General features: G+C 40.3%; 1 protein-coding gene across 1 annotated transcript in view; it reads right to left on the bottom strand.

The window, feature by feature from the left end:
* The window catches only part of OCA2 (OCA2 melanosomal transmembrane protein), a 439,010-nt gene that overhangs the window by 123,239 nt on the left and 303,452 nt on the right, over window positions 1–12,319 (bottom strand). Inside the window, exons 13-14 of the mRNA XM_044285952.1 lie at window positions 10,171–10,295; window positions 5,754–5,892 (exon numbers count right to left, since the gene is read on the bottom strand). Coding sequence (XP_044141887.1) covers window positions 5,754–5,892; window positions 10,171–10,295 — 264 coding nt within the window. The remainder of the gene's footprint in view (window positions 1–5,753; window positions 5,893–10,170; window positions 10,296–12,319) is intronic.

Here is a 12,319-nt window from a genome sequence, read left to right as displayed (position 1 = left end):
ACGCTGCATTAGACTTCCAGGCGGCGGCTTCTAATAGCTTACAAACGGTTCAAACCCACCTAAATTACGTGTATGCGGCCTTAGAAGACCAAGAGAATCGGGGCAGAAGGAACAATCTGAGGTTCCGAGGCTTGCCTGAATCGATCATCACCTCAGAAATACCGGAGGCGATGAAGGCCTTATGTGAACAACTGCTAGGCCCCGATTATCCTAGCCCGACCATCGAAAGGGCTCACAGGGCCCTCCGACCTAAACCGAAACCAGCCGAACCGCCTAGAGATATAATATGCCGGTTCCTAAACTTCCAGGATAAGGAAGCTATTCTGGAGTGCGCCAGGAAGAAATCTGAAGTCCTATTCAGGGACTATCGCATTCATGTGTACCAGGACTTGGCACCGATCACACTGAAAAAACGCAAGGTACTTAAGCCCCTGACAGAATGGCTCATCCAAAGGAAAATCACCTATAGATGGACTTTCCCCTTTGGCATTTCGTTTCTGTACAACGGGAGCAGGATCACAATCAGAACCCACGCTGACCTGGATCAAATGTTCCAACATCTAGAGATTCCTAACATGGAAATTGAAAACTGGGACTTAATCCAAGATGTCGCATCCTTGCCAGATGTTCCAAAGCCACAGCTCTTTGAACCCAGGAGGACCCCTAAATCCCAGCGTCAGAGAAAGAAAGCCAACTCAATTACTCCTAGACACCTCTCCACAGACTCTTTTTGATCCATCTGGAGTCTATTATGTCTGATGATTCCTGAACCTGTTTTATGCTCCCTGGAAGGGTTTGAAGAAATGTTTGATCTCTCTCTCTTATAAGTATATTGGTTTTAATATCCACATGTACTGTCTCCAGATGCTTGCCTTACTGTCCCCTCTTCAACCTAGCCCCTTCCCCTCCCTCCCCCCCCTCTCTTTCCTCTCTGCTACATAGAAACATACTACATCGGGCTTTATTAGGAGGCTGCCCTTAACCTATGTATTAAGAAAGCTGAAACATCTGCTCTCCTCCAGTCTCCGGCCCCTATTCTCTTAGAGCCCTCCACTGTTTTGGTCGGTAGTAGTAGTATTAGAGCGGGTTGTGTTCCACTGGTTCGCTCCCTCCCTCTGATATCTGTCTAAGACGTCTCTGGTAAAGCTCTGTGTTTTAAGGGTTTGCCCATATCCCCCCCCCCCCCCCCATTGAGTAATGTCTCTGCAGATATACTGCTTATGCATTTTGTTTTTCTCTTGTTATCTTAGTTACCATTTTCTTAATGTTTCCGCGTCACCTGAAGACCTCAGAAGGATGGCTTTGGTATGGACTGCACATCGAAGGTTTGACTTCTCCTCAACTCTGGATATTGGTCTTTTCTATCACAAGCCTAAACTTTGCCATCTGTACATAACCAGCACGGAATTTATCTCCCCTCGTATCCCAAATGGATGACCTCAAGATAGCATCTTATAATGTAAGGGGCTTTAATTCGCCTGCTAAAAGGGGTCAAATATTTGGAATGCTGAGAAGAGAAGGGGTAAAGGTGTTTTTTCTCCAAGAAACGCACCTGAAGCTGGGCCATTTCCCCAACCTTTCACACTCATATTTCTCCCAATGGTACCACAGTGGTTCTGATTCTTCTAACTCAAAAGGTGTTAGTATAGGAATGCAGAGAGGAGTCCAATTCCAGCATATAGACCAGGTTTTAGATCCCGAGGGTAGGTTCATAATGTTGAAGGGAAAAATCGCCCAACATACTTATACCTTTATCAATGTATATGTTCCTAATAGGAAACAAATTCCCTGGCTAAAAAACATTTTAGAGAAAGTGAACAATTTTGGGGAAGGAACCTTGGTGATGGGAGGAGACTTCAATTTAGTAATGAATCCTCTTTTGGATTCTTCTTCTGGTAAATCCGCACATTCCCAGTCAGCTGTACGTTCCCTGACTTCGAAGTTGTGGAGAGCTCATCTTATTGATGTTTGGCGAACTTTTCATCCAGACACTAAAGACTACTCCTTTCACTCAACAGTTCATGACTCATATCAGCGTCTGGACTACCTCTTTGTTTCTAAAAATCACCTGCAATACTGCAAAGACACAAGCATAGGTAATATCCTACTATCCGATCACTCCTCTATTTACTTGACCCTCACTCCTCCAAGGAAAACTAAAACCCCTAGATCTTGGAGGTTGAATGAGCAATTACTAGGTAATCCTGAAGCCAGATCAAAAATTAAAACAGTCCTTGGAGATTATTTTGACCTAAACGCCTCATCAGAAATATCTGCTCAGACCTTATGGGATGCCCACAAGACGGTAGTTAGAGGTCAATGTATTAGCATCGGAACTTATCTTAAAAAATCAAGGAACAAACAAATAGACGAGCTACATGTGAATATCACTAAACTAGAACAAACACATAAAATCTCCCTATTCAAGACTCACCTAGAAGAATTAAATGGATATAGACGCTCTCTTAAAGATCTTCTCAATTCTCTCTCAGCAAAGTACTACCTCAATTCACAACACAAGATCTTTGCCCACGGGAACAAGGCCTCTAGATTTGTGATGAATAGGGTCAAAGTGAGGAAGTCAAACAACTTTGTCCACAAACTTACAACTGTGTCAGGCTCACATACCCTTGACTCAGAACAAATCGCATCGCAATTTAGAGATTTTTATGAATCCCTATACAACATAGATACCCCCACTTCCACCCTTTCCTCCCCTGAATCCTCATCTCCTCTTTTCGCCTACCTAGAGAAGCTACATCTTCCTACTCTGTCCGAGGAAAATAGAACAATGCTAGCTTCCCCCTTTACACCAAAAGAACTTCTAGAAGTTATACGTAGCTCCCCCAAAGGGAAAAGTCCAGGCCCAGATGGACTACCTATCATATTACTCAACATTTCATGATACCCTCATTCCTCATCTAATTCCTCTCTTCAACCAAACCTTATCCAATACCCCTTTATCTAGTGACATGACCAAAGCTCACATCGTGCTAATCCCCAAAGAGGGCAAGGATCCAACACTTTGCCCCAGCTATAGGCCTCTCTCTCTCCTTAACATTGACCTTAAACTCCTAGCCAAATTGCTGGCAAATTGCCTAGCATTAATCTTGCCCTCTCTGATTCACAGAGATCAAACTGGCTTTGTTAGGGGGAGAGAGGGCAAAGACAATACCGCTAGAGTCCTTAATATCCTCTTCCATGCGAAGAAGAAATCCTTGCCTTTAGTCCTTCTCAGCACAGATGCCGAGAAGGCTTTCGACAGGGTTAAATGGTCATTTATGAATGAGGTCCTCTCTTCACCAAAATTCCCGACCTCTTTCCTCTCAGCCATAGAAGCCATGTACTCAAAGGCTTCCGCCTCCATTTCGGTCAACAATATTATCTCTTCCCCCTTTCTCATTAGAAATGGCACTAGACAGGGCTGTCCCCTTTCCCCCCTTCTCTTTGTTTTAACTATGGAACCCCTTCTGCAAACCATCAGATCCGATAGAGACATCAGAGGGGTGGATCTGGGGGATCAGGAACATAAGACGGCGGCCTTTGCCGACGATTTACTGATGATCAGTAACCCTGCTGTTGCTCTCCCCAAGATCTATCACCATATAGAGATGTTTGGTAAATTGTCCAATTTCAAGGTTAACTATAGTAAATCCCTAATTATACATACCGGCCTCTCTTTTTGCTTGGCAAAACGATTGGAACAAGAATCACCTTTTAATTGGTCAAGTCCCCATTTAACATACTTAGGGGTTAAGATTAGCAACGACCCTTCCCAACTGTTTGCTTTAAATTATTTACCCCTCTTGAGCCATATCTCCACTTCCCTTAAGAATCTAGACCTGCCGATCCTATCTTGGTTCGGCAGGAAAAACTTACTCACGTCCCTGGTTTTACCTAAACTGACCTATTTAATTCAGGTACTCCCTATCCCTATCCCTTCCTCATACTATACTTCTCTTCGATCACTATTTAGCGCTTTCATCTGGATGGGGAAGAAAGCTTGTCTTTCGTATAAAACCTTAAACAGACCAAAAGCCTCGGGAGGAATTGCCCTTCCAGATCCGGAACTATATGGGAAAGCTGTCCTGTTGGCCAGAGCTATAGATTGGTTGAGAGCCCCCTCTCACAAATCCTGGGTCCATATGGAACAGTCATTAATTAACTCATCCTTTAGAGTGCTTTTGTTAGGACATTCCGAGACTATGGCTCGCTACTGAAACCCCTTCCATTGAACAATGGCTTCTAAAAGGTAGACCAAATCTCCTCTGGGAATTAAGGAACTTTCAAAGTTTCATGGGAGTGTGGAAGGAGTGGAAGACGTTCAGAAGTCTCAACGATTTGTCAGAATTCCATCTTTAGATTTAAGATCTTTATTCTATATGATTTTAAATCACAAACCCCTCTTATCATGATCTCTTTGACCCATATGAGCTTCATGAGCCTCATACCCTTAATCCGTGCAAGTCATCTGCCTTCTGCACCCATACCAACCCATTCCTGAACACTATACCATCCTGTATTGTTCAAGAAGCTTTATTGACAGGATATGCTAACTTGTAATGGAGCTACCACATTTGCTTGTCATTGTATACCGTGACGTCATTGTTACTTTTTTCTGTTTCTTTAACTGTGATGTTACAACCTCCATTTGTTACATCTCATTTATTTCAATAAAGAACTTTCAAAATAAAAAAAAATAAAAATATTGTTTAATAGTTTTGTTTACTTTTTATTGATTGTTTTAAATCTGTAAAATTGAGAAAGATAATATAAAAACTAAGATAACTATGAAAATTATGTTTTATATTTTTTATATATTATACAGTCCTAATCAAAAGTTTAAGACCACTTGAAAAATGGCAAAAAATCACATTTTAAATTGTTGGAATTTTAACAAGGTTCCAAGTAGAGCTTCAACATGCAACAAGAAGAAATGAGAGTGAGACATCAGTGGTTTGTCTTCACCACTTGAAGAAATGTTCCCACTCACCTAATTTCTTAAGTGATAAACAATAACGGCGAAGCTACTCATTACTGAGTTAATGTTTGGAAGTAGGATTTCTGTTTTTTTTGGGGGGGGGGGGGGTTAGTTTTTTTTGGAGGTGTGGTCCTAAACTTTTGATCAGCTGAAAAAACAGCCTGTTTCAGTTAATTTGTCGTTTTCATTAAATTGAATGCTCAAAAAATGTTTTGTCTCACTCCCATTTCTTCTTGTTGCATGTTGAAGTTCTACTTGGAACCTTGTTAAGATCCAGCCATGCTAAATATGCTTAAACTTTTGATCAGGACTGTGCTGTAAGTTTTTGTTTTCTTGGTGGACTTGAACATGTAATCCTGTGATCAACATTTTATACCATAGACTGCAATAGAATACAGATTCCCTATTAAGTCATGCTGTAGGCAAAGCTTAATAGTCAGTTTACTATGGCAGGCCTGGAAGCTTGTGAGAACGTGAATACATGCCCTGCTCACCTGTGATGGATATATTAATCATGGGTTAATAAAAGGGCTAAGCATTCTGTGAGTGAAAGTGTTTGGGTAGACACAAGTGTCAAGGGTTGCACCTGCATTTTATACTCAAAGCAGGAGAAACTAATAGCAATGGACAGAACTGGATTTCTAATTAAATGAAATTCCTGTATTTGAGAGGAGTACATCAAAGTGTTATATGTAGATACAAAATGGATTCCACAGTGCATTGAAGCCAGAAAAATGTATACACACCATATATTTTTTTTTTGGTCACTTACCACCTTCCTTAGCTCCTGATTGGATACAATAATTACATTGGGTGGATCCCCAACAGCAGTAGCAGCTCCCCCTATGTTTGTGAAAATAACCTCTGCGATTAGAACATGTCGGGGATCAAGATTAAGTACTTCACATAACCTGAAAGATGGAGAATGCATAAAGAGTTAGAAAGCTTACACAATAGAAATAGTAACATTGTATACCGTTGTTGAATATTAATACATAAACCATAGCCATGGACATACTAGACATGCAAACCACATGTAATTCAGTCCAATGCGTCCATGTCACAGTAAAATGCAAACAACGCCTTGAATGGCACTGCCAGAACATAAAGGAAATATAAAAATGTTTAACTTATTTCATATGCTATAAAAGTAATTTTTTATATAGTGTCCCACCTACATAAATATATTTTGTTCTACTATTTTTCCAGGTTATTAAGGAAGGATAATTAACCAGAAAATGGGCAATATATTTTGTGGTTAGTGACACACTGAGTTTGTATTCTTCTAAAAAAAAAACAGCAAAGAGAACCATAATATACAATACTCCTTGTATATGTAGAATGGTCCACCCATGTGGTGATTGGTGTCCCATCCACCCAATTTCCCTCAGTGTAGGTAGATTGTAAAAGCACTGAAGAATGCTCTTATTGGAGGCTGTATATTAGACCACCAGTGTATTCCCAATAGAATCAGTTTATTCTGTTCTCCGCTTGCCTGAAATAGTAGGACCTGTGCATTCTCCTATGCAGCCAGTAAATGTTTCACAGAAAGTTTCATTTCTATAACTTCATTTCACCTGATTGTATTCAAATCCATCAATATTCAGGCTCTAAACGCACACAGATTCTAGACAATATACCTAGATTATCAGTATTGCTTCAGTAATTCATCCAGATTTACGCGCGTATTCCTTCCTTACTGCATTTTTGATGCACTCCCATTGACTATAATGGGCGTATTTGGAATTGTACTTGGAAACAAATATTCAGAAAACTAGGACATGCTGGGGATTTCAAATACCGTCAAAAATCACACACCCATGTGAATAGCCCTATTTATTAACATTAGCAGCGGATTCCGTCCTGTGATTGACAGCGCTTATGCCAGTCAGCTGGTTGGCGGTTACCTTGACTTATAGCAAGGAGGCCGCTGCCCCCTTGACTTCAAGCCTTACTGGAAAATAGCGAGGACAGAGGATAAAATAATGTTTTTCACACTTCTGCCTCATCTAAATGCAGTAATAAAAATCATCATTAGAAACTCACTGCCGGCTACTTCAAGGTACTGCTGGCGGTGTGGGGTGGCTTTTGCCACCTACAGGTTTTCCTTAAAACTGCTGCTCTGACACGTTCTACTCTGAAGAGAAACACTAACAAGTCTGAAAGGTTATTTGGTAGACAAAACTATTGCAATGATATATGAAGATAATAGTTCTGTTTGGTATTTTATGTATATGCAAATATACAATGTACATCTCAGTACATTCAAATAAAAGAATTACATTTCCCATAGTACTATGAAACAATGCTATATAGAATTTCACTCAAGGCTTTGGCATTTTAAGTAGTGGTTCAAAAGAAATCTTTTTTGTCTTTTTTTTTTAGTCTGATAGCTGTACGACAAAGTGAACAAAAGGTATCAAGGTGACCAAGTATAAAATGACTGAAAACAGAAACTGAAATTGCTTGATCTTCTGATAACTAATGAGAGGTTGAGATAGTTCTGAGTAACACCACTTATGCATTGTGGTAAGTAGATATGACAGCACCTGGCTGTTGGTTGCAGACAGTGCTAGACTTTGAATAAAATGGCAGGATGCATGGTTGACTGCAATGCGATGCCCGCTCCTGGCAGGGCATCGCAATACCTACTGCGCATGTGCCCACTACGATTTGGACCGCACAGCCGCAGTGGAAAGGGACAGGGGAGGGGAGTAAACGGGCGGGCAGAGGCGCACGGAGGGCGGAGTTATCAGCCGTTTAGGAGGTGCCTGCCTGGGGCTCCGAGGATTGAGAGACCCTCCTGGGCACTTGAGGGCTCAGAACATAATCTTATAACTTCATTTTCGGCAAAAAGAAAAGTCCGTTTTCTACCACAAAGGTACCGTTTTTATGTTCTGGCTGGATCACATAACCCTATTTTAACAGTCTAACATGCTAAAATGTGGTGACAGACTCCCTTTAATAAAAGTCTACTCCTTGACAGTAAATAAAGAGACTCTCAAAGCACATGGTCACTGTCACATAGTTATTGGTGCTCAGTTAAGGCATGTGGTAAACTGTGTTAAATCAACGGATGGTCATCCAGTTGTGATTCACACCTTGGATGATCGTTTAAATAGATAGGGATAGTAGGTCCGGGCAGTTTAGGGCTGCACTATCCCTATTTGCGTGACAGTAGTCACCTTATCCTGACAATAACTATTTAATTGTTAGGAGTCATACAGCTAGGTCCCCAACTGATCACAAGAACCCGGTACCTATGGGCCACCCAAAATGTCTGAAGAGACTGGTTACTCATGCACACTGCTGCTGCATTAATCTCAGAGAGGGCCAAATACAGTGCTTAGCTTTCTCCAGTTATTCTGTGGAGATGAATTAAGTGGCAGTGCTTATGCTCGACGTGTTGCTCCATTCATTTCAGGGTGCCCCAAGGGGTACATTCTCATGATTAGGTGAGGTCCTAGTGGTAGGACCCCAATAGTTATCCCCTATCTTGTGGATAGAGGATAACTTGCTATAACTGGAATACCCCGTTAATATAAATGCCATATCATAATAAAATGGGCATTTGGTTGCCCTCAGGAGCCAGAGTATCGTACAGGCGCAGGCAGTCAGCGATACTGCGGCTGCGCGAGATTTCGGAGGGCAAGAAAGGAGGACGCAAGGATCGTGGGGTGAACAAATTACATGACGTAGCAGAGGGGGCGGCGCAGTTTGGCAAGGATGTGGGAGTAAATTTATTTCTTAGGAGGTGTGCTGGGCTTGGAAGAAAGGCGGGCTGGGCACTGCAGGGGGCATTACTGGGCACTAGAGGAGAGTAATAACTCCCCTCTGGGCACCTTGAGACTTAATTAGCATATCAGAAAAATCGCTTTTTGATCAAAATGAAAACGTGAATAAAAGAAAGAAGACCCTTGCTAGAATGAAGGTACTTTATTGAACATTGCTATGTTAACAGTTTTATATGCTCAAAATAGACAGATTCCCTTTAAGCATCATTTTCCAGTTCTCTGAATTCATCAAGCAAACTAAATAGATGTCATCCTGATTGCTATTGCTAGGCAATGGACAGTAACACACAAGTATATACAAGGGGAATTTATCTAGTCTATACTAGATAGCATGCAGCCATTTATTATTTATTTTAAATATGAATGTAACAATTGCAGTATTCATATACTGTATACAGTACATGTCCATGGACATAGGCATGGAAACCAGAATAGAAACCTTGACTAATTATTCTGTCTTAATCCATTTATTGCATTTGTGATGAGGGGAAATCACTAGTAATTAGCAGAAATGCAAACAATTACATTTGTACATTGGTATCAGGAAAGAAAATTACCAGCTTTTGCTGTTTGTCCATCAATAACAGGATATGGTGGCAAATTTGAACTGACATTTGTTTTTCAAGGAATGCATCACAAAAGGAAAATAAAACCATTGAACCTATTCCCTGGAGCAATGCTTCTCAGGCGTCGCTTGTCATGGATGTCTAAAGTTTTAAATGGATTGAAATTATCCGGTCAAGACTGAACATTTTCCTTTAACCATCAAGCTGGTGTATGCAAAAAGCTCTAGGCTGCAAACACTGGTTGACGGTGCGTCACAATTTATGTATTCTTTTTAAGAACTCCCAAAATGAGAGATGTAATCTACCGAAAGAGAAAAGGACTAAACGTTTGTACACTGTCTCTAAATGAAGAACTTTCAGGAATAAAAGATTATAGCCGCTAGATATAGTAAACTGCAGTTATCTCTGGTGGCAGCGATTACCCAGGAGTAGAAGGTCACCAACGTTTAGCAACACTGGCCTGGAGCACGGATGGCTTTTCAATGTATTCTACATAACTTTTTTTTATTATAAAGTATTTTATTTGAAGTTTAAAGAAAGCTTCAATGAAAACATATGTGGTAGCTTTAAGGGAATTTTCATTTGATTAAGCAATTTGCAGAAAAACGTCAGATCTTTGAGGTTAGCAATAGAATAACATGCAATGCTGCAACACTGACTTTTAAGAGTATGTGTATAGAATAATTGCAAGTAGGTCAAAATGGGATCATTTTTCTGTTTTGGAGAGTTAATATTAGCTCATTGGGGAGGGGGGAGTCTTCTTTATAGACAAAAATAACCAAAGCAACATTTATATTATGCAAACTGCATTGTCAAGCAAAGAAGGTACCTTATCGTCACTGGGGTGAAAAGCAGCATTGTGGTGACATTGTCCAAAAATGCAGAGAGAATGGCAGCAATAAGACACAGAATTATTATCATTGGCCAGACTCTTCCTCTAGACAGCTGGTAAGCCTATTAAAAAAAACAAAAAAGACATAAGTACAGCTTCACAAATTAATGGTAGAACATTACTCCAACCTGGAATATCAACATTTTCTTAAAGTGTTCCATTAAAAAATGAATTACATTTCATTACTGGTCTACAGAAATGTGGGAATTTTTTATTTAAAATTAGTTTTGGGTCTGATTCTAACCAGTCAGTCAGCAGTTTCAGTTTGGATGCAAATAAATTTGACCCCAATCAAAAGTGCTGAGATTGCCCTCAAAAGTCGTGTATGACACTCCGAGGTCTTCTAGAACTGTATCCAGCCGCTTTCGAGATGTTTAATGCCAAGACACCATTAGTCATGTCAAAGTGTCGGTGACAGATGATGGTTGTCTGTTTAACAACGCACTGCACTGTCAGATTTCATTTTTAAATTAAAACATGGCCCACAGACTATCCCTTTTGGCAGATGGCAGACGCCTTTTTTATCTTCCGACTTGTATAATGGTGGTTGCTATTTTGAGAGATTGTTCCGAATAGAAAATCACAAAAAATTCCAATTCCTCTAGAATCAGAATTTTGGGGAAATTGGAGATGAATTGGATTTTAGAATCAATTCACTCATCTCTATTGGTCTATAAGTTACTTTGCACATAATGTTTTGGAGAACTGTTCCTTGCACATATTATACAACATCTTAGTAGTAGGGAGGAGTCAAAATATTCCCTAACATTTCCTAAAAATGCAAGTAACTTTTTAAGTACATTAAAGGAGGCTCCGACTCTCCCATCAATACAGAGTGCAAGGACTGAGGTCATACCAGATTTTCTTCTGCACAACAGCCTTCCTGGCCACCTTTTCTACAGCTAACTGTAGTGTGACCCCTTACAAAACTGAAGGAGTCACAGCACCCAGCTAGCAGCATGACCCACTCATACTGAAACGTCCATGTAGTTAGATCCACATGATCCATGCTGGCTGTGCCCGTTTTGCGGTCCGCAAACAGCGGGTCCCCAATACATGGCCGTGTGCGCACCGTATCACTTGAATAGGTCGGCAATCCAGAAGATACGGTGCGGACGGCCAAGGAAGCACTACGGAGCACTTCCTTGGTGTTTCGCTCCATGCCTCCATACTGCAAAAAAAATAGAACATGCTAAATTTTTGGGTTGTGCGGACAGATCAAGTTGAATGGATCTGCATCCGTCCGCACAGATCATTCATGTGCATGAGGCTTTAGTAAGTGATTTATTATTGTTGGAAATCTCATTTATAGGATTTTTCTTCATTTTTCAAATACACACAATTTTTCCGCACTTTTAAACATATATAAGAATGCCATAGGTTCAAAGTGTTTTTACAAGTGTTTTTAGTGGCGATTCTTTTGTAACACTTAAAATATCCATTTTTTTTCTGGACTTTTTACATAGAAAAGCCTATAATCACAAACACCACTGTAAAAATAAAAATGGACAGATGCCCACCTACTCTCAAAAAACACCACAAATGCCCAAAACAAAAATCAAGTATGCAGAATTTCAATAATTTGGTATGCAATATCTGCCCATCACATTTATGAGCTTTAGTTAAAAAAAAGGCCATTAAAATAGCACAAAAATGCTGCTTCAGGCAAGGTAAATGTTTATGTGGAGAGTTTATGTGTTATGTTCATTGGGTGCATGTACAGGAAGTGTGAGCAACTGTATTTTATGTTAAGCAGGGCTTCTGGGGATCCAGTCTCTAAAGGAAGCAGGGCTTTGTGTCGGCAGTATGTGTGAAATGGATGTGTCTGGAGTGTATGCAAGTGTGCATGAAGTCTATTCAGATGCATGGACCATGTGTATGCAGTATGTTTTGCTGTACAGTGTACGTGTATGCAGGTGTGTAAATCATATATATGGACTACAGAGGTGTGCACAAAAAGGTATGTTGGGAATTAATGCAGGTGAGTGGAACATTTTGTGTTATGTGCGCAGGTGTTTCAAATAGTAGCAGTATTATATAGGTTCTGCATAAAAGCATTTCGTTAATACATGCATACTCAGATGAC

The sequence above is a fragment of the Bufo gargarizans genome, chromosome 3 (assembly GCF_014858855.1).
Source record: "Bufo gargarizans isolate SCDJY-AF-19 chromosome 3, ASM1485885v1, whole genome shotgun sequence".
Taxonomy (NCBI): Eukaryota; Metazoa; Chordata; class Amphibia; order Anura; family Bufonidae; genus Bufo; species Bufo gargarizans.
This window is presented reverse-complemented; position numbering and strand designations above follow the sequence as displayed.